The 23619-nt window shown below is 45.7% G+C and overlaps 2 protein-coding genes across 2 annotated transcripts; one reads left to right on the plus strand and one right to left on the minus strand.

The window, feature by feature from the left end:
- Positions 1–803: 803 nt before the first annotated feature.
- Positions 804–13281, plus strand: acta2 (actin alpha 2, smooth muscle). Its single transcript, XM_079658488.1, has 9 exons — positions 804–930; positions 5151–5299; positions 5998–6126; positions 6197–6307; positions 8061–8145; positions 8556–8717; positions 9009–9200; positions 11425–11606; positions 12631–13281. The coding sequence occupies exons 2-9, from the start codon at positions 5171–5173 to the stop codon at positions 12772–12774; spliced, it is 1134 nt and encodes a 377-aa protein (XP_079514614.1). The 5' UTR covers positions 804–930; positions 5151–5170; the 3' UTR covers positions 12775–13281.
- Positions 13282–13429: 148 nt separating this feature from the next.
- stambpl1 (STAM binding protein-like 1) lies at positions 13430–23242 on the minus strand. The gene is made up of 11 exons (XM_079658489.1): positions 23084–23242; positions 20900–21093; positions 20164–20381; positions 19980–20055; positions 19607–19702; positions 18935–19532; positions 18653–18774; positions 18419–18556; positions 14471–14583; positions 14170–14269; positions 13430–14029 (listed from the first exon to the last, which is right to left on the minus strand). Exons 2-11 carry the CDS (start codon positions 20927–20929, stop codon positions 13973–13975), a joined length of 1548 nt encoding a protein of 515 aa, XP_079514615.1. The 5' UTR covers positions 20930–21093; positions 23084–23242; the 3' UTR covers positions 13430–13972.
- Positions 23243–23619: the final 377 nt, after the last annotated feature.

The raw sequence follows: 23619 nt of genomic DNA on the forward strand, positions 1-23619 counted from the left end.
CATTTTGTATTCTGTATTTGTGTATTTTATGATATATGTTGCATTGTTGGAGGAGCTCAGCTCAGAAAAGTTTCATAGCCATTTCTACCCTGAAGCTGCTGAGCATCTGATGAGAACACCTTTGAATTGAATTAATTTGAATTAGTACATGACAGTAGGTAGTATTAGTACATGCAGTGTGACAGTAGGTAGTATTAGTACATGCAGTATGACAGTACATAGTATTAGTACATGCAGTGTGACAGTACGTAGTATTAGTACATGCAGTATGACAGTACGTAGTATTAGTACATGCATTATGACAGAAGTTAATATTAGTACATGCAGTATGACAGTACATAGTATTAGTAAATGCAGTGTGACAGTAGGTAGTATTAGTACATGCAGTATGACAGTACGTATTATTAGTACATGCAGTATGACAGTACGTAGTATTAGTAAATGCAGTGCGACAGTAGGTAGTATTAGTACATGCAGTATGACAGTACGTATTATTAGTACATGCAGTATGACAGTAGGTAGTATTAGTACATGCAGTATGACAGTAGGTAGTATTAGTACATGCAGTATGACAGTAGGTAGTATTAGTACATGCAGCATGACAGTACGTAGTATTAGTACATGCAGTATGACAGAAGTTAATATTAGTACATGCAGTAGTATTTCTGTTGTAGCTGCAGCGCCTCCTCTCTGAATGTAAACACTGATGGAGGAATGCTGCATGCTGGGAGAACGTCCTGCAGCACGCAGCTCTCTGATTGGCTGCTGCCCTCAGGGCCTGCCCTATAAGGAGAAGGGAGAGAGAGGAGAGAGAGGAGGGGGGGGGGGGAGAGGAGGAGGAGGATCAGGGTGAGAGAGAGTTGATAAACTGGACTCCTTGACTCTGAGCCTCACTTCTGTCTCCCCCCCATCACCCAGTAGGCTCACACGGTAAGACCTCCATCACCTCCTTCATCCTCATCATCTTCATCCTCATCATCCTCACCTCCTCTCTGCTACTTTTCTCACTTTGTAATTGTGACAAACCTGCAGGATATCGTCTCCTCTTAAACAGCTCTTTCTGTCTCCTGCTTCATCTGGACTCCTCGCCTCCTCTCCTCTCGTGTCCTTCCTGTCTCTCCTCTTTCACCTCCTTTCAAACCTCCCTTTGACTTGGTGTAACCTCCTCTCCATCATGTGATCCCCTCTTCTCACCTCCTGCTTCCCTTCCTGTTTCCTCATCTGTTTCTTCCTGTCTCCTCACCTGTCTCCTCCCTGTCTCCTCTCTGTCTCCTCTCTGTCTCCTCTCTGTCTCCTCCCTGTCCTCCTCACCTGTCTCCTCTCTGTCTCCTCTCTGTCTCCTCTCTGTCTCCTCCCTGTCTCCTCCCTGTCTCCTCTCTGTCTCCTCTCTGTCTCCTCTCTGTCTCCTCACCTGTCTCCTCTCTGTCTCCTCTCTGTCTCCTCACCTGTCTCCTCTCTGTCTCCTCACCTGTCTCCTCTCTGTCTCTCCTCTGTCTCCTCTCTGTCTCCTCACCTGTCTCCTCTCTGTCTCCTCTCTGTCTCCTCACCTGTCTCATCTCTGTCTCCTCACCTGTCTCCTCTCTGTCTCCTCTCTGTCTCCTCACCTGCAGGAAGCCCTCCTGTCCTCCCTGCTGCTCCTGCTGAGCCTCCCTTCATGTTTCTGTTGTTGTTGTTTCTGTTGTTGTTGTCTCCTTGTTTTCTGCTCAGTTGAACTGTCTTTATTTAAATCTCTTCTTAAAGGTCTCCCTCTCCTCTTTGTTTTAAACTCTGTGTTCTGAGTGAGAGGGTAAGGGGCTTTCTGACGGGGTTTGTGGTGTCAGGTGTTGGGGTGCGTTTGATTTGGGGTGCGTTGGATTTTTCTCTCAGCTTGTGTTTACTTCACTTTGTCTCGACTGCCCTGAGTCACGACTGGCAGGCACAAGATGCAATATTTGATATACAGGTTGAGCTGAGCCCTGAAGTCTGAATTATGTTTTACATGTTTAAATAAAGGTTTGATTATCTTGAGTTTATGTGGCGCTAATGTTAAATATATTTGATTATTATTTAGAATTTCAATATTTAAAAGCCAAAAGTAATGAAATTGGTGATAAGTTAGTCAGTTAGTAATAAGTGTTAAGAGAAATAGATTTAAAAGTCTGGATGTGCTAAAGGCTACATGTGAGTATTTAACACTTGTATTATCAGCTGCTGTTTAACATCCAGCAGGGGGCGCTACAGCTGCTGAACATGAGGGAAAACAGACCTTCAAACCTCAGTTTGTCCCTTAATGTCCTTACCTTAACACAGCTAACATGTTTAGCATTACAAACATTAGCTTCACTATCGACTTACATGACACGGCTAAGCTAACGTTAGCACTCTTTAGATCTCTCTAGATTTATTGACGAGTCAGAAAAATGTGTCCCAACTAAAAGTAGTTTTCCCTTTTACTCGTCTTGTGAAACCCGTAATCATCTATTTGTAGTTCTTTTGAGTCTATTTGTAGTCTTCTAGAGTGTCACTTCCTGGTTGGTTTGTCTCTCTTTGAGTGACATCTAGTGGTTAAAGGGGGGGGGGGGGGGGGGGGGGGTACTGGGTGTGTCCAGAGTCCCTGTCATCCATCTCTGCCTTTCAAAACACACTCAAACATAGCAGCAGACAGAACTGAGGGCAGAGAAAACCCAGCGTCTCCTGAGAGGCTGATCACACAAATATCTGAATCCAAATCTGATGACTAAATATGGACTAAAGTCACTGAGAGGGGGGAGAGAGAGAGAGAGACACACAGAGAGAGAGAGAGAGAGAGAGAGAGAGAGAGAGAGAGAGAGAGAGAGAGAGAGAGAGAGAGAGAGACAGCATACCAAACTCAGGCAGGACTCTCAGCTTCATGCCCGAATTAGGAAGTTTTCCCAGAGTGCACTGTTGTTTAATGCAGGAGTTTTGACGGAGGGTGATGTCACACGGAAACCTCACATCTCCATGTTTGGTGTTTTTGAGAATCAGTGATTCTCTGCAGGTGGAACACAGATATGAAACTAACAGATATGAAACTAACAGAAATCAGCATTAGCTGCATCACTGACACCATTAGTTTTAATATCTCACGTTCTCTGAGGGTCTCGTCAAAGAGCTTTGATCTGTATCAGTATTTATTCAGCTCTGCAGGATTCCCCTCTGCACACTGTTGTTGTTTATCTAAGTATTTACATGTTTACAGACTCCTGCATTCATCTGAGCTACTCATCTCATCTCTCCTCTCTTTCTCTTGCACTCTTACAGTTTTTAAAATGTGTTTTTAAGTTTTATATATATTTATGTTGCATTGTTGGAGGAGCCTTCAGATTCCAGATAGACTCATACGAGAGAAGGAGAGTTGAATCGTGAGCAAAGAATACCAAATAAAACCCTGGATGTTTCTTCAGGTCTCCATCACTGACCAGAGGGGGGCAGTAGAGGAGAGCAAATACTTTGTTACTGCACTTAAGTACATGTTTCTGGTATCAGTACTTTACTCCACTACTTATTTTTCTGACTTCTCACATGTTGAACTCAAATACCTGTACTTTCTACTTCTTACACTTTGAACCCAAATACCTGTACTTTCTACTTCTCACATGTTGAACTCAAATACCTGTACTTTCTACTTCTTACATGTTGAACACAAATACCTGTACTTTCTACTTCTTACATGTTGAACTCAAATACCTGTATTTTCTACTTCTTACATGTTGAACACAAATACCTGTACTTTCTACTTCTTACATGTTGAACTCAAATACCTGTACTTTCTACTTCTCACATGTTGAACTCAAATACCTGTACTTTCTACTTCTTACATGTTGAATACAAATACATGTACTTTCTACTTCTTACATGTTGAACTCAAATACCTGTACTTTCTACTTCTTACATGTTGAACTCAAATACCTGTACTTTCTACTTCTTACATGTTGAACACAAATACCTGTATTTTCTACTTCTTACATGTTGAACACAAATACCTGTACTTTCTACTTCTTACATGTTGAACACAAATACCTGTACTTTCTACTTCTTACATGTTGAACACAAATACCTGTACTTTCTACTTCTCACATGTTGAACTCAAATACCTGTACTTTCTACTTCTTACATGTTGAACACAAATACCTGTACTTTCTACTTCTTACATGTTGAACACAAATACCTGTACTTTCTACTTCTTACATGTTGAATACAAATACCTGTACTTTCTACTTCTCACATGTTGAACTCAAATACCTGTACTTTCTACTTCTTACATGTTGAACTCAAATACCTGTACTTTCTACTTCTCACATGTTGAACCCAAATACCTGTACTTTCTACTTCTTACATGTTGAACCCAAATACCTGTACTTTCTACTTCTTACATGTTGAACTCAAATACCTGTACTTTCTACTTCTCACATGTTGAACACAAATACCTGTACTTTCTACTTCTCACATGTTGAACACAAATACCTGTACTTTCTACTTCTTACATGTTGAACACAAATACCTGTACTTTCTACTTCTTACATGTTGAACTCAAATACCTGTACTTTCTACTTCTCACATGTTGAACACAAATACCTGTACTTTCTACTTCTCTCATTTTCCAAACAGGCTGGTTCCTTTAGTCTGAATGTGTGTTTGGTGGCGTGATCATTATTATTTAGAGTCATTGCGTGCCTATTGATTTGAACACGATCCGTGTATCCATCATTTCCTGGTCTTCTCTAAAGAAGAGGGACCAATGAAAACGTTGTCATGTTGCCGTTGGTCACCATGGAAACATTCATTAGCTAACAATGACATTATTGTTCTATTAATATAAAGGGAGGTCAGGTACTCTTTAAAACAGCTGCTAGTTATGGGTACTTTTTACTGAAGTACATTTCAAAGCCTCTTTACTTTGACTTGACTAAAGAAGTTTAGTCAGTACTTCTACTTTCACCAGAGTATCTTTAAACACGAGTATCTGTAATTCGACTTGAGTAAAGGATGTGTGTGTGTCCCCCCCCACAGCGCCCCCTACAGTCAGGAGCAATTATTGATTGTGGTTCTCCGCACAGCCCCCCTACAGCCAGGAGCAGTTATTGATTGTGGTTCTCCGCACAGCGCCCCCTACAGTCAGGAGCAGTTATTGATCGATGTTCTCCCCACAGCGCCCCCTACAGTCAGGACCATGTGTGACGACGAGGAAAGCACCGCTCTGGTCTGTGATAACGGCTCCGGTCTCTGTAAGGCTGGCTTCGCCGGAGACGATGCTCCCAGAGCCGTGTTCCCCTCCATCGTGGGGAGGCCCCGCCACCAGGTGAGCTGCCTTCGATCGTGTGTTTCAGGGGGTGATGGTGGGCATGTGGTATCAGCTGTGTTATAGTGATCAGTGTTATTGATCGTGTGTTTCAGGGGGTGATGGTGGGCATGTGGTATCAGCTGTGTTATAGTGATCAGTGTTATTGATCGTGTGTTTCAGGGGGTGATGGTGGGCATGTGGTATCAGCTGTGTTATAGTGATCAGTGTTATTGATCGTGTGTTTCAGGGGGTGATGGTGGGCATGTGGTATCAGCTGTGTTATAGTGATCAGTGTTATTGATCGTGTGTTTCAGGGGGTGATGGTGGGCATGTGTTATCAGCTGTGTTATAGTGATCAGTGTTATTGATCGTGTGTTTCAGGGGGTGATGGTGGGCATGTGGTATCAGCTGTGTTATAGTGATCAGTGTTATTGATCGTGTGTTTCAGGGGGTGATGGTGGGCATGTGGTATCAGCTGTGTTATAGTGATCAGTTTTATTGATCGTGTGTTTCAGGGGGTGATGGTGGGCATGTGTTATCAGCTGTGTTATAGTGATCAGTGTTATTGATCGTGTGTTTCAGGGGGTGATGGTGGGCATGTGTTATCAGCTGTGTTATAGTGATCAGTGTTATTGATCGTGTGTTTCAGGGGGTGATGGTGGGCATGTGTTATCAGCTGTGTTATAGTGATCAGTGTTATTGATCGTGTGTTTCAGGGGGTGATGGTGGGCATGGGGCAGAAGGACAGCTACGTTGGAGACGAGGCTCAGAGTAAGAGAGGAATCCTGACGCTCAAATATCCCATCGAACACGGCATCATCACCAACTGGGACGACATGGAGAAGGTCTTTAAAACATCTGTTAATATATTTGAATGTTATATATGATGAGGTATTAATGTGTGTCCCGTTGCAGATCTGGCACCACTCGTTCTACAACGAGCTGAGAGTCGCTCCGGAGGAACACCCCACCCTCCTGACCGAAGCCCCTCTGAACCCCAAAGCCAACAGGGAGAAGATGACCCAGGTACTACTACTACTACTACTACTACTACTACTACTACTACTGTACTACTACTACTACTACTACTACTACTACTACTACTGTACTACTACTACTACTACTACTACTACTACTACTACTGTACTACTACTACTACTACTACTACTACTACTACTGTACTACTACTACTACTACTACTACTACTACTACTACTACTACTACTACTACTGTACTACTACTACTACTACTACTACTACTACTACTACTACTGTACTACTACTACTACTACTACTACTACTACTACTGTACTACTACTACTACTACTACTACTACTACTGTACTACTACTACTACTACTACTACTACTACTACTACTACTACTGTACTACTACTACTACTACTACTACTACTACTACTACTACTACTGTACTACTACTACTACTACTACTACTACTACTGTACTACTACTACTACTACTACTACTACTGTACTACTACTACTACTACTACTACTGTACTACTACTACTACTACTACTACTACTACTACTACTGTACTACTACTACTACTACTACTACTACTACTACTACTACTACTGTACTACTACTACTACTACTACTACTACTACTACTACTACTACTACTGTACTACTACTACTACTACTACTACTACTGTACTACTACTACTACTACTACTACTACTGTACTACTACTACTACTACTACTACTGTACTACTACTACTACTACTACTACTACTGTACTACTACTACTACTACTACTACTACTACTACTACTACTACTACTACTACTACTGTACTACTACTACTACTACTACTACTGTACTACTACTACTACTACTACTACTACTACTACTACTACTACTACTACTACTACTGTACTACTACTACTACTACTACTACTACTACTACTACTACTACTGTACTACTACTACTACTACTACTACTACTACTGTACTACTACTACTACTACTACTACTACTGTACTACTACTACTACTACTACTACTACTACTGTACTACTACTACTACTACTACTACTACTACTACTACTGTACTACTACTACTACTACTACTACTACTACTACTACTACTACTGTACTACTACTACTACTACTACTACTACTACTACTACTACTACTACTGTACTACTACTACTACTACTACTACTACTGTACTACTACTACTACTACTACTACTACTGTACTACTACTACTACTACTACTACTGTACTACTACTACTACTACTACTACTACTGTACTACTACTACTACTACTACTACTACTACTACTACTACTGTACTACTACTACTACTACTACTACTACTACTACTACTACTGTACTACTACTACTACTACTACTACTACTACTACTACTACTACTGTACTACTACTACTACTACTACTACTACTACTACTACTGTACTACTACTACTACTACTACTACTACTACTGTACTACTACTACTACTACTACTACTACTACTGATACTAATGCTGATCATACTGCAGTACAAACACATACTCCTACATATCACACAATGACAGAAGGCTAAGATGATGCAGGTATAATAGTACTACTGATAATACTTCTATAATATACTTTAATACACAGTACTACATATAACCAGTGACTAAATGCTTTCACTGAAATTATTATTTATTTATGATCTTTAAACAAACTTTATTTATGTGTTAATATTTTATATGTGTGTGATTATTAATAGTATTTAAATGTTTTTGTTGGTATTTTGTATAATTTCAGATCATGTTCGAGACCTTTAACGTTCCCGCCATGTACGTGGCGATCCAGGCCGTCCTCTCTCTGTACGCCTCGGGGAGAACCACAGGTTGGACCACACTCTGTACATTAAAGGATGGAGGAAGTAGAAATTAAATTAAAATAGGTTCAAGATTTACATTTGTACATATTAACGTCTTGAGGCTTTTGTTTTGAAAATCCAGTCCTTTTTTAAAATAAAATAAGGCTTTGACAGAATTAAAAACTTTATAACTTTATTTGTTGTTTTTCCGTCGACCCAAGAAACCCTTTAAACATGGGACTCAGACTTTAAGACTATTGTGATTCTGCTTCTTTTAATAACTTTTAATATCAGTTTACCTGAGCCTGGACAATGCTTGAGTTTCAAAATAAAAGCCCCAAGCTGGTAACACAGACTTCCTTTAAGCGTTAAACACAGTGATTCTTCTTCTCCTGTAATGTTTGTTCTGTTCAGTGTTAATAAAGTTTGATTGACAGGCATCGTGCTGGACTCCGGAGACGGCGTCACTCACAACGTCCCGATCTACGAAGGCTACGCTCTGCCGCACGCCATCATGAGGCTGGACCTGGCCGGGAGGGACCTCACTGACTACCTCATGAAGATCCTCACAGAGAGGGGGTACAGCTTCGTCACCACCGGTACATCTTCATCCTCCTCCATCTTCCTCCATCTCACACTCATCAACAAATAACTAAAGAACCACTGTGAGATAAATGTGTGTATCGTCTGCATAAAGGCTCATCCACGCTAACGTCTGTAACCTGTGTGTGTGTGTGTGTGTGTGTGTGTGTGTGTGTGTGTGTGTGTGTGTGTGTGTGTGTATGTGTGTGTCTGTGTGTGTGTGTGTGTGTGTGTGTGTGTGTGTGTGTGTGTGTGTGTGTGTGTATGTGTGTGTGTGTGTGTGTGTGTGTGTGTGTGTGTGTGTGCAGCGGAGAGGGAGATCGTGCGGGACATTAAGGAGAAGCTGTGCTACGTGGCTCTGGACTTTGAGAACGAGATGGGGACCGCAGCGACCTCCACGTCTCTTGAGAAGAGCTACGAGCTCCCTGACGGACAGGTCATCACCATCGGCAACGAGAGGTTCCGCTGCCCGGAGACGCTGTTCCAGCCCTCCTTCATCGGTACACCTGTCACTTGAACACCTGAAGACCTGTACACCTCTACACCTGAACACCTCTACACCTGAACACCTGAACACCTGTCACCTGAACACCTCTACACCTCTACACCTGAACACCTCTACACCTGAACACCCGAACACCTGTCACCTGAACACCTCTACACCTCTACACCTGAACACCTGAAAACCTCTACACCTGAACACCTCTACACCTGAACACCTGAACACCTCTACACCTGAACACCTGTACACCTCTACACCTGAACACCTGAACACCTGTCACCTGAACACCTCTACACCTGAACACCTCTACACCTGAACACCTGTACACCTCTACACCTGAACACCTCTACACCTGAACACCTCTACACCTGAACACCTGTACACCTGAACACCTCTACACCTGAACACCTGAACACCTCTACACCTGAACACCTGAACACCTGAACACCTCTAGACCTGAACACCTGAACACCTCTACACCTGAACACCTCTACACATGAACACCTGAACACCTCTACACCTGAACACCTGTACACCTCTACACCTGAACACTTGAATACCTGTACACCTGAACACCTCTAGACCTGAACACCTCTACACCCAAACACCTGAACACCTCTACACCTGAACACCTCTACACCTGAACACCTGTACACCTCTACACCTGAACACCTGAACACCTCTACACCTGAACACCTCTACACCTGAACACCTGAACACCTCTACACCTGAACACCTGAACACCTCTACACCTGAACACCTCTACACCTGAACAACTGAACACCTCTACACCTGAACACCTCTACACCTGAACACCTGAACACCTCTACTCCTGAACACCTGAACACCTCTAAACCTGAACACCTGAACACCTGTCACCTGTACACCTCTACACCTGAACACCTCTACACCTGAACACCTGAACACCTCTACACCTGAACACCTCTACACCTGAACACCTGAACACCTGAACACCTCTAGACCTGAACACCTGAACACCTCTACACCTGAACACCTCTACACATGAACACCTGAACACCTCTACACCTGAACACCTGTACACCTCTACACCTGAACACTTGAATACCTGTACACCTGAACACCTCTACACCTGAACACCTCTACACCTGAACACCTCTACACCCAAACACCTGAACACCTCTACACCTGAACACCTCTACACCTGAACACCTGTACACCTCTACACCTGAACACCTGAACACCTGAACACCTCTACACCTGAACACCTCTACACCTGAACACCTGAACACCTGAACACCTCTACACCTGAACACCTCTACACCCGAACACCTGAACACCTCTACTCCTGAACACCTGAACACCTCTACACCTGAACACCTGTACACCTCTACACCTGAACACCTCTACACCTGAACACCTGTACACCTCTACACCTGAACACCTCTACACCTGAACACCTGTACACCTCTACTCCTGAACACCTGAACACCTCTACACCTGAACACCTCTACACCTGAACACCTGAACACCTGAACACCTCTACTCCTGAACACCTGAACACCTCTACACCTGAACACCTGTACACCTCTACACCTGAACACCTGAACACCTGAACACCTCTACACCTGAACACCTCTACACCTGAACACCTGAACACCTGAACACCTGAACACCTCTACACCTGAACACCTCTACACCTGAACACCTGAACACCTCTACTCCTGAACACCTGAACACCTCTACACCTGAACACCTGTACACCTCTACACCTGAACACCTCTACACCTGAACACCTGTACACCTCTACACCTGAACACCTCTACACCTGAACACCTGTACACCTCTACTCCTGAACACCTGAACACCTCTACACCTGAACACCTCTACACCTGAACACCTGAACACCTGAACACCTCTACTCCTGAACACCTGAACACCTCTACACCTGTACACCTCTACACCTGAGCACCTGTACACCTGAACACCTGTACACCTCTACACCTGAACACCTGTACACCTCTACACCTCTACACCTGAACACCTGTACACCTCTACACCTGAACACCTCTACACCTGAACACCTGAACACCTGTACACCTGAACACCTCTACACCTGAACACCTCTACACCTGTACACCTCTACACCTGTACACCTCTACACCTGTACACCTCTACACCTGAACAACTAAATATAAACCGAGTGATCCGTGTCTAACCTCCTCTGTTCCCTCGCTCGGCAGGAATGGAGTCTGCAGGGATCCACGAGACGACCTACAACAGCATCATGAAGTGTGACATAGACATCCGTAAAGACCTGTACGCCAACAACGTGCTCTCCGGAGGAACCACGATGTACCCCGGCATCGCTGACAGGATGCAGAAGGAAATCACAGCGCTGGCCCCCAGCACCATGAAGATCAAGGTGAGGGGCTCGAATACTGAAGATACTGGGTTCAGTAGAGAGGGTTCAGTAGAGAGGGTTCAATAGAGAGGGTTCAATAGAGAGGGTTCAATAGAGAGGGTTCAGTAGAGAGGGTTCAATAGAGAGGGTTCAATAGAGAGGGTTCAGTAGAGAGGGTTCAATAGAGAGGGTTCAATAGAGAGGGTTCAGTAGAGAGGGTTCAATAGAGAGGGTTCAGTAGAGAGGGTTCAATAGAGAGGGTTCAATAGAGAGGGTTCAGTAGAGAGGGTTCAGTAGAGAGGGTTCAATAGAGAGGGTTCAATAGAGAGGGTTCAGTAGAGAGGGTTCAGTAGAGAGGGTTCAATAGAGAGGGTTCAGTAGAGAGGGTTCAATAGAGAGGGTTCAATAGAGAGGGTTCAATAGAGAGGGTTCAATAGAGAGGGTTCAGTAGAGAGGGTTCAATAGAGAGGGTTCAGTAGAGAGGGTTCAATAGAGAGGGTTCAGTAGAGAGGGTTCAATAGAGAGGGTTCAATAGAGAGGGTTCAGTAGAGAGGGTTCAATAGAGAGGGTTCAGTAGAGAGGGTTCAGTAGAGAGGGTTCAATAGAGAGGGTTCAGTAGAGAGGGTTCAATAGAGAGGGTTCAGTAGAGAGGGTTCAGTAGAGAGGGTTCAGTAGAGAGGGTTCAATAGAGAGGGTTCAGTAGAGAGGGTTCAATAGAGAGGGTTCAGTAGAGAGGGTTCAATAGATCTAGTGAACGTTAGCTCTTTGGCTAGTGAACGTTAGCTCTTTGGCTAATGACCGTTAGCTCTTTAGATCTAGTGAACGTTAGCTCTTTAGATCTAGTGAACGTTAGCTCTTTAGATCTAGTGAACGTTAGCTCTTTAGATCTAGTGAACGTTAGCCATCCATTTACCTGTCTTTCTGTCGCTAACCGAGCTATCTACAGTATCTTTCTATCTAGTTAGCTATCTTACCTTAGCTATCGTTGGATAAATCAAACAGGAAGTACCGTCTGATTGGTCCTAATGAATGCTCTGTCCCTCAGATCATTGCCCCCCCGGAGAGGAAGTACTCGGTGTGGATCGGCGGTTCGATCCTCGCCTCTCTGTCCACCTTCCAGCAGATGTGGATCAGCAAGCAGGAGTACGACGAGGCCGGGCCGTCCATCGTCCACCGCAAGTGCTTCTAAACTCCCCCCCCGCCTGAAACCACACACTGACCCCCGTCTGAAACCACACACTGACCCCCAGCTGACCCCCAGCTGCAGACAGGACGACGGAGAACGTGTTATTTGGTATTTAGGAAGATGCTAAAAAATAAGTGTTTTATTCTGAAAGCTGGTGGAAGGGATGTCATCTTTTGTTTGCAGCTGTTTTTGGTAACAATTCAGAACACCTGGTCACCTTCACCTGTGAACATGGCGCTCATCTTTACCCCGCCCTAGACCTGCCCCCCCCCTCCACCTGTTCCCCCCCTCCATATTCTTATTGTTTCTGTCAAAGTTTGTTTTTATTTTTGATGAATAAAGCTTTAATGTTTCCCCCCCCCCCCCCCCATTTCCATGTTGTCACCATGATGTCACGCAGTAACCATGATGTCACAGCTGTAGGAGGAGGCGTGGCCTCACGGTGCTCTCTGTAAGGAAGTGACAGCTGATTGGCCCACGATGATGACAATAAAGAGCTCTCGTACCTGATCACCTGTGTTCCTGTTTGTTTAAACCCTGCAGTTCTGCTCTGAGGAGAAACTCTCTTTAATATTCAGAAACTATTTATTATTTCTGGTTATTTTGAGATACTGATTCACGACGTAGCGAGGAGCAGAAAAACTAAAGAAATCTCACGGACAGAAATTCAGTGTTTTATTAACAAAGAACACACACACACACACCTGCTGGTGCGCAACATGAAACTGGTTTAAACTTCAAGGCTTCACAGTTCATCTTCTGTAGGTCCAAAAGCTCAGAGTAAAACAAAATAAACATCCGTACATTTCCTTCAAAACTGATTCAGAACATCTGTAAACTTCAGGCACGGAAAAATAAAACATATAAAAAATACGCGTAGTTTCTGATTCACATAGCGGGTTGTTGCTGAAGAAGGCACTGTCACACACACTCACACACACGCACACACACTATGTCTCACACACACTTCATTAGACACATCTCACACTGATCAATAACAACAGCAGAAAATAGATTTAAATATCTACAGCCAGCAGACAATTTCAGGAGCAGACAAACAAAATTCACAAAAAGAATCAAACTTCCAGAATACTGAAAATGTAGTGTTAAACACTTCCTTCATAACACACACACACATGCACAAACTCACACACACACAGATACACACACTCTCACACACACACACAACGCCTCCTGTCTGTCACCTGAGATCCAGCAGGACGACCTTCGCGTCCCGCAGAGAAACGTGTTTACACACCTGAGAGAGAGAGAGAGAGAGAGAGAGGTTTATTATAATTAAATGAAACAACAATGACATATCATTTTTCTAACGTGATTGGCCGAACATAAAGAGTCTCATGCCAATCACAGATGGAAAGAAGACAAGAAGTGACTCACGCTGAAGAGAGGCGGGTCTTTGGAGTGAGGATGGAAACCCTTCAGTCTGCAGAGAGAAACCTCAGACATCCCGGAGGAGGAGAGCCTGAACACACCACAGCTGAACACACACACTGTCAGTGAGAGTGTGTGTGTGTGTGTGTGTGTGTGTGTGTGTGTGTGTGTGTGTGTGTGTGTGTGTGTGTGTGTGTGTGTATCTGTGTGTGTGTGTGTGTGTGTGTGTGTGTGTGTGTGTGTGTGTGTGTGTGTGTGTGTGTGTGTGTGTGTGTGTGTGTGTGTGTGTGTGTGTCTGTGTACCTACTCATTGTGTTTGGGGGCGCAGACGATGGCGATGGCCTCTGGCAGCATCCTCTGGTAGGAGCAGTGAGTGTGAAGGTCGACGCTGGAGAGGAAGGCCGTCTGGGTGGGGTGGGTCTGAGGTCAGAGGTCACACAGGGGTCACACAGAGGTGTTTTATTTGAAATGATTAAATATTTATTTTATTATAATTGTTTTTAATTACATTTATTATTATTATTAGTGTCTGGCAGCAGAGTCAGACCTCTCTCTCTCTCTCTCTCTCTCGTTTCCTATCTCTGCACACAGCCTCTGTTGCCATGGTGATATAGTGTGCTGTATTAACAGACCGCCCACACACTCTGTGGGCTCACAGATCTGAATGATAATTATTACATGTGTTCAGTGTTTACAGTTTAAGACATCATTTCATTTTTTGTAATCCTAAACTTTCTTAGTGTGTGTTAAAGCATTTGTTCAGTCTGTGTTCAGCGTGTGTGTTCAGTGTGTGTTCAGTGTGTGTGTTCAGTGTGTGTTCAGCGTGTGTGTTCAGTGTGTGTTCAGCGTGTGTTCAGTGTGTGTGTTCAGTGTGTGTGTTCAGTGTGTGTTCAGCGTGTGTGTTCAGTGTGTGTTCAGTGTGTGTTCAGCGTGTTTGTTCAGCGTGTGTGTTCATCCTGTGTTCAGTGTGTGTTCAGTGTGTGTGTTCAGCGTGTGTGTTCAGTGTGTGTTCAGCGTGTGTGTTCAGCGTGTGTGTTCAGCGTGTGTGTTCAGTGTGTGTTCAGCGTGTGTGTTCAGTGTGTGTTCAGCGTGTGTGTTCAGCGTGTGTGTTCAGCGTGTGTGTTCAGCGTGTGTGTTCAGCGTGTTTGTTCAGCGTGTGTGTTCAGCGTGTGTGTTCAGTGTGTGTTCAGCATGTGTGTTCAGCGTGTGTTCAGTGTGTGTTCAGTGTGTGTTCAGTGTGTGTTCAGTGTGTGTTCAGTGTGTGTTCAGCGTGTGTGTTCAGTGTGTGTTCAGTGTGTGTTCAGTGTGTGTTCAGTGTGTGTGTTCAGCGTGTGTGTTCAGTGTGTGTTCAGCGTGTGTGTTCAGTGTGTGTTCAGCGTGTGTGTTCAGTGTGTGTTCAGTGTGTGTTCAGCGTGTGTTCAGTGTGTGTTCAGCGTGTGTGTTCAGTGTGTGTTCAGTGTGTGTTCAGCGTGTGTTCAGCGTGTGTGTTCAGCGTGTGTGTTCAGTGTGTGTTCAGCGTGTGTGTTCAGCATGTGTGTTCAGCGTGTGTGTTCAGTGTGTGTTCAGCGTGTGTGTTCAGCGTGTGTTCAGTGTGTGTTCAGCGTGTGTGTTCAGCATGTGTGTTCAGCCTGTGTTCATTGTGTGTTCAGCGTGTGTTCAGTGTGTGTTCAGTGTGTGTTCAGCGTGTGTGTTCAGCGTGTGTGTTCAGCGTGTGTGTTCAGTGTGTGTTCAGTGTGTGTTCAGTGTGTGTTCAGCGTGTGTTCAGCGTGTGTTCAGTGTGTGTTCAGCGTGTGTGTTCAGCGTGTGTGTTCAGCGTGTGTGTTCAGTGTGTGTTCAGTGTGTGTTCAGTGTGTGTTCATTGTGTGTTCAGTGTGTGTTCAGTGTGTGTTCAGCGTGTGTGTTCAGTGTGTGTTCAGCGTGTTTGTTCAGCGTGTGTGTTCAGCGTGTGTGTTCAGTGTGTGTTCAGCATGTGTTCCGCGTGTGTGTTCAGTGTGTGTTCAGTGTGTGTGTTCAGCGTGTGTGTTCAGTGTGTGTTCAGTGTGTGTGTTCAGCGTGTGTGTTCAGTGTGTGTTCAGCATGTGTTCCGCGTGTGTGTTCAGTGTGTGTTCAGTGTGTGTGTTCAGCGTGTGTGTTCAGTGTGTGTTCAGCGTGTTTGTTCAGCGTGTGTGTTCAGCGTGTGTGTTCAGTGTGTGTTCAGCGTGTGTGTTCAGCGTGTGTGTTCAGCGTGTGTTCAGCGTGTGTTCAGTGTGTGTTCAGCATGTGTTCAGCGTATGTGTTCAGTGTGTGTTCAGTGTGTGTTCAGTGTGTGTTCAGTGTCTGTTCAGTGTGTGTTCAGCGTGTGTTCAGTGTGTGTTCAGCGTGTGTGTTCAGCGTGTGTGTTCAGCGTGTGTGTTCAGCATGTGTTCAGCGTGTGTGTTCAGTGTGTGTTCAGCGTGTGTGTTCAGCGTGTGTGTTCAGCGTGTGTGTTCAGTGTGTGTTCAGCGTGTGTGTTCAGCGTGTGTTCAGTGTGTGTTCAGCGTGTGTGTTCAGCATGTGTGTTCAGCCTGTGTTCATTGTGTGTTCAGTGTGTGTTCAGTGTGTGTTCAGTGTGTGTTCAGTGTGTGTTCAGCGTGTGTTCAGTGTGTGTTCAGGTGTGTGTTCAGCGTGTGTGTTCAGTGTGTGTTCAGTGTGTGTTCAGTGTGTGTTCAGCGTGTGTTCAGCGTGTGTTCAGTGTGTGTTCAGCGTGTGTGTTCAGCGTGTGTGTTCAGCGTGTGTGTTCAGTGTGTGTTCAGTGTGTGTTCAGTGTGTGTTCATTGTGTGTTCAGTGTGTGTTCAGTGTGTGTTCAGCGTGTGTGTTCAGTGTGTGTTCAGCGTGTTTGTTCAGCGTGTGTGTTCAGCGTGTGTGTTCAGTGTGTGTTCAGCATGTGTTCCGCGTGTGTGTTCAGTGTGTGTTCAGTGTGTGTGTTCAGCGTGTGTGTTCAGTGTGTGTTCAGTGTGTGTGTTCAGCGTGTGTGTTCAGTGTGTGTTCAGCATGTGTTCCGCGTGTGTGTTCAGTGTGTGTTCAGTGTGTGTGTTCAGCGTGTGTGTTCAGTGTGTGTTCAGCGTGTTTGTTCAGCGTGTGTGTTCAGTGTGTGTTCAGCGTGTGTGTTCAGCGTGTGTGTTCAGCGTGTGTTCAGCGTGTGTTCAGTGTGTGTTCAGCATGTGTTCAGCGTATGTGTTCAGTGTGTGTTCAGTGTGTGTTCAGTGTGTGTTCAGCATGTGTGTTCAGCGTGTGTTCAGCGTGTGTTCAGTGTGTGTTCAGGTGTGTGTTCAGCGTGTGTTCAGTGTGTGTTCAGTGTGTGTTCAGTGTGTGTTCAGTGTGTGTTCAGCGTGTGTGTTCAGCGCGTGTGTTCAGCGTGTGTTCAGCGTGTGTGTTCAGCATGTGTGTTCAGCGTGTGTTCAGTGTGTGTTCAGGTGTGTGTTCAGTGTGTGTTCAGTGTGTGTTCAGTGTGTGTTCAGTGTGTGTTCAGTGTGTGTTCAGCATCATTTCAGATGTATGTAGTGTGTGTGTTCAGCATGCATTTAGCTTTAGCATTTTGAATTTAGTGTGTGTTTGAACTTTATTTAGATTGTATCTACTGTGTGTTTAGAGTGTGTTTAGCCGGTTCCCTACATGTATCTAGCGTGTGTAGCGTGTGTTTAGCGTGTATGTAGCGTGCATATATCGTGTGTTAAGCGTGTTTTCCAACTTGTATCTAGCGTCTGTTTAGCATGTGTTCAGCGTGTGGTAAGTGTGTTCCCTACATGTATCTAGTGTGTGTGTAGCGTGTTCCCTACATGTATCTAGCGTGTGTGTATCGTGTTCCCTACATGTATCTAGTGTGTGTGTAGCGTGTTCCCTACATGTATCTAGCGTGTTCCCTACATGTATCTAGCGTGTGTTTAGTGTGTTCCCTACATGTATCTAGCGTGTTCCCTACATGTATCTAGCGTGTGTCTAGCGTGTTCCCTACATGTATCTAGCGTGTGTTTAGTGTGTTCCCTACATGTATCTAGCGTGTGTGTAGCTGTTCCCTATATGTATCTAGCGTGTGTTTAGCGTGTTCCCTACATGTATCTAGCGTGTGTGTATCGTGTTCCCTACATGTATCTAGTGTGTGTGTAGCGTGTTCCCTACATGTATCTAGCGTGTTCCCTACATGTATCTAGCGTGTGTTTAGTGTGTTCCCTACATGTATCTAGCGTGTGTGTAGCTGTTCCCTATATGTATCTAGCGTGTGTTTAGCGTGTTCCCTACATGTATCCAGCCCAGTGTCAGCAGGTTCTTCTGGTCCTGGAATCTGAACAGCTCCTCCACGTTCTCCATGTCGCAGAAATCTGGACCGGACGACTGCTTCGGGACGACGACGTGAGTCAACAGGAACTCGTTTTGCACCTGAGGGGGGGGGGGGGGGGGGGGGTTGTTAGTGACAGGTGTGATTATCAATTAACACACAGGAAGTAGAGAGTGTGTAAACAGGAAGTGTCTCACCAGGCGTCCACATAGGATCCCACAGGTCTCCAGGCCACGCGCCGTGTTGGACTCGGCTAGAAGCAGGAAGCGGGAAGTCAGGTCTCTGGGAACCAGAACCTGCCTCAGACCCTCCACCCTACCTACACACACACAGTTATGTTTATTAGGATGTAACTGTGTGCTCAATGTAAACTGTGTGTGTGTGTGTGTGTGTGTGTGTGTGTGTGTGTGTGTGTGTGTGTGTGTGTGTGTGTGTGTGTGTGTGTGTGTGTGTGTGTGTGTGTGTGAGTGTGAGCTTACTGTGTACTGCAGCCAGCGAGCCGTTCGATTGGCTGACGGGAGCTGGAGGTCTGTTCCTGATAGGCTCCGCCCCCTGGGACGGTATGCGGCCTCTAATTGGCAGCTGGGAGAGAGAGGACCTGTCCGTCACCTCCAACGCTTTATTATCAGGCTTTAGCCCCGCCCCCTCTGCTCTCCTATTGGCCAGCTCCTGGCGCTGCAGCTGATCCTCGAAGAAGCGAAACTGCTCCGTCTCGATCTGAAGACGCCGCAGCGCCACGACCCGCCGACGCTCCTCCTCCATCATTAGGCCCCTCCCCCTATCCTCCTCCATCATTAGGCCCCTCCCCCTATCCTCCTCCATCAGCAAACCCCGCCCCCTGTCCTCCATCTGCAGGCCCCGCCCCCTATCCTGATCCAATAAGGAGAGCCGCTCAAGCTGCAGTCCGCGCCCCCTGTCCTTCTCCAGGCCCCGCCCGCTGTCATCGCCCAATGAGGAGGGCCGCACAAGCTGCAGGCCCCACCCCCTGTTTTCCTCCTGGCCCCGCCCCCTGTCATCGCCCAATAAGGAGAGCTGTTGCAGCTGCAGGCCACGCCCCTCTGCCTCTGCTGTCGCTGCCTGAAGAGACAGGAAGTCACGTGGATTAATATCCTGTAGCTGAACACGCTGTAATCTGATTGGCCGACGCTCACCTGGGCCCTCAGGTACTCGCTGTGCTCGAGGCTGTATTTCTCCTGCAGAAGTTTCTTCAGCTCGTCTTTACGAGGAAACGCCACTTCCTGCAGTTTCTATGGAGACAGGATGTAGCTTCTGTTTACTGTTGATCACATGAGGCGTTCCTCAGGGATCCGTCTGAGGCCCACTGATCTTTCACTGATTATAAAGCTCATTTAAAGTGGTTCTGGTTTGGAATAATGAAAATACATAAGATAAATGTTTTTAATTTAAACAAATAATCTGCTTCATTACATGTTTGTTGGTTTTAATAATAATAATAATAATAATAATAATAATAATAATAATAATAATAATAATAATAATAATAATAATAATATAGATAAGTACCTTCATGATGAGCTGCTTCTCCGGCAGGCTGCACTGCTGGTAGTCTCTGTGCGCAGGCAGCTTCTCCACAAACAGACTGGAGTATAGATTAACATTACTGTCGTTAGGAAGTCCTCTGTGAACAGTGCCTGAATATAACAAATAATAATAATAATAATAATAATGATAATGATAATGATAGTACGTGATGAACTTGTTGTAGAGCACGTAGGCGTTCTCCAGGCGGCCCTCCTGCAGGTAGACACTCGCCATGCGTTCCATCTCCACCCCGGAACGCAGGTAGTGTCGGGGGGCCACGTCCTCGCTCAGCTCCACCCGGCTGCCCATCCTGCTGAGCAGCCGGACCCGGTCCACCGCCGGGAGGGACACGTCCCTGTAGTCCGGGTCCGCCGCCAGCTTCCTCTGAGGACACATGGTATATATATATAATATCATTTGACTTTCTTCTCATCATCAATGAGGGATATTAAAGATAACGGTCGCCTCATTGGAGGGTTGGACATCTGGCAGCTGAGCCTCAGACAGGAAGCTGAGATTTACCACCTCCCCCCCCCCCCCCCCACCCCCGGTGCCTGAATGCAGCGTTTGTTAACGGCTCATTAGCATGACGAGGAGAAACTGACCTCAAGCACATATATATGATCGGGGAGTAAAGACATAAAGGAGAGGACACACACACACACACACACAAACACACACACAGATAGATACTCGCTCGCTCACTCACTCACTCACTCACTCACACACTCACACACTCACACACACACACACACACACACACACACACACACACACACACACACACACACACACACACACACACACACACACACACACACACACACACACACACACACACACACACACACACACACACACACACACACACACACACACACACACACACACACACAACTCACCAGCATATTTAAGCTGAAGCCTTGTTCCATGGTCATGGTGTGTGTGTGTGTGTGTGTGTGTTTGTGTGTATGTGTGTGTGTGTGTGTGTGTGTGTGTATGTGTGTGTGTGTGTGTGTGTGTGTGTGTGTGTGTGTCACAGGCTCTGATTGGCCCACGGCCGGCTCGTCCATCTGCCACCTCCCATGATGCTTTACTGCAGGAGACACAGACAAGAAGACAGGTTTTAATGAAGCTGCAGCAGCTAGCTCAGAGGCTAACGAGCTAACTGGCATCATCACAGCTCGACCTTCAGATGTTACCATGACGACCGGCAACCAACCAGTGACTCACCCAGGGGAGAAGAAGAAGACTTTTGTATTTTCAAAATAAAGGTTCTGTTTATTTTTTAATCTTCATGTTCAACCAGTGGCGTAACAAGGTTGTGATTGGCCCCAGTGCAAATATTGTTTTGGGGCCCCTTCCCCATCGCCCCAAACATAAGCGCACGCTGATGCGCTCACACGCACGGACAAACACAACCACTCAGAAGCGCCACATGTAGGCTATCAACCACAGCCTGCCCTGGCCTCAGACCACCACAGCCTGGCCTGGCCTCAGACCACCACAGCCTGGCCTGGCCTCAGACCACCACAGCCTGGCCTGGCCTCAGACCACCACAGCCTAGCCTGGCCTGGCCTCAGACCACCACAGCCTGGCCTGGCCTCAGACCACCACAGCCTGGCCTGGCCTCAGACCACCACAGCCTGGCCTGGCCTCAGACCACCACAGCCTGGCCTGGCCTCAGACCACCACAGCCTAGCCTGGCCTCAGACCACCACAGCCTGGCCTGGCCTCAGACCACCACAGCCTGACAACTGCACAGCCAACTAATCACACAATCACTTTACAGAATTAATCGAGATTTTGAGGACGATGTATGACAAAAAGAACGGTCTAATTTTGTCAGTTTAGCCGCTACATCTCCTTGTTCTCTCTTGCCCTTTCTCTTTTCAGCGCCGCTTGTGCTTTGGTTTGCTGTACATTATAAATGCAAGTTATTACATTTTTTATAACGCTGCCAAACTTGCTGCTGTTAGCTACAGTATAGGTTGATTCAACGGTTCGCTCATCAGGCAAGGTATCACATGACATGAAAGGGAACAATGTCATTGGACAGACAAACTACAAATTAATTTAGGTTGATTGGTTTCTTTGAAGACTGCGTGAACCGGTCAATGCCATTGCCCCCCCCCCCCCAAAAAAGGTATATATAATATTTTATTTTTTTAAATAATCTTTTTTTAAAGATCTGTTGCACCGGGGCCCAGAGCCGGCCAAAGGTGTAACCCAAATGTCCCGTAGCCTCTCTGAACACCCTGGGAATGGGATGCTATGCAGAGGGGAGGAAAACAGGACAAGCAGATGGGATTACGGTGAGACGCTGAGTAGTGATTCATTCATCCCAATGGCAGCTCTTCTGACACACCTTCACATGGAGTGAATACAAACATTAGAGCCAAGATGGCACCGGCTGCGATAGTTACGCCACTGTGTTCAACCAAAGATTCTGAAAGAGCTGAGATGTTAGCGGCTGCACTGCAGAGAGCTGCCAGCAGGGGGCGCTGCTATGACAGAGAGACAGGTATACAGAGATACAGGTGAGACAGGTGTGTCAGGTGTGGCCGTTCCTCCTGCTCCTCCACATTCCTCTGCACCACCTCACACACACACACCCAACCACACACACACACACACACACACACACACACACACGCACACTCACACGCAGCTCTGATTAAAACAGTAAGCTTACTCAATATATATCTCAGGAGTCAGGACCACATTAAGGGAGAAGCTGATTGCTCAAAATAAAGCTCGACGACTGCTTTAATAAAGACCTTAAGATTCAGGAAGATTTAAGGGCTTTGTTTCGGTGTCTTATTTTACATCTGGAGCCAACAGACTGCATACACATGATTAGAGGAGAGGAGCGGAGAGAGGAGCAGAGAGGAGAGGAGCGGAGCGGGACAGAGAGGAGGGACAGAGAGGGACCGAGATGAGCAGAGACCACACGGACAGTGTCACCGTCTCAGAGGAAAACAGGCTGAATCAAAACGCTTCAGCGATAGATAAAGAGGTGAACACCGGGATAACAGACAGAAAGAGACCCGGATATTATTGTTAAAAACAGCTGATTTATTTACCTGCTCGTGAGAGTCTCACCTGCAGCTGGGGGGGGGTCTGACCCGGGACAGCACGATCCACGCTGTAGCAGGAAGCTAACCGTGTGTGTGTGTGTGTGTGTGTGTGTGTGTGCGCGCGTGCGTGTGCGTGTGTGTGTGTGTGTGTGTGTGTGTGTGTGTGTGTGTGTGTGTAGATCGTCTCCTCTCTGAAGATGACTCACTCTCAGCTTCTGGTTGGTTTACAAGCGTGGGCGTCGCACTGCGCATGCGCTCCACTGCTGCCAAAGAGGAGCGAGGTCTCACTCTGAGACTGAAATAAAAAGAGCCAATTCTGTCGTTTTTAGATCAGATAAAAGTTATTGATCCCGATTTGAGAAATGTTGGCAGCAGTTTGAAAATAACACATTGCTCATTCATTGAAAGTAAAAATAGATAATTATATGATTAATAATAAAAGACAACAATAATTACATTTTGTTCATTTTTTATAAAAATGTAATACAATCAAGATATGTAATAAAAAACAGTAAAGATATACAAACATACAAACAGTCGAA

Source organism: Notothenia rossii (genome assembly GCF_949606895.1).
Source record: "Notothenia rossii genome assembly, chromosome: 11".
Lineage (NCBI taxonomy): Eukaryota > Metazoa > Chordata > Actinopteri > Perciformes > Nototheniidae > Notothenia > Notothenia rossii.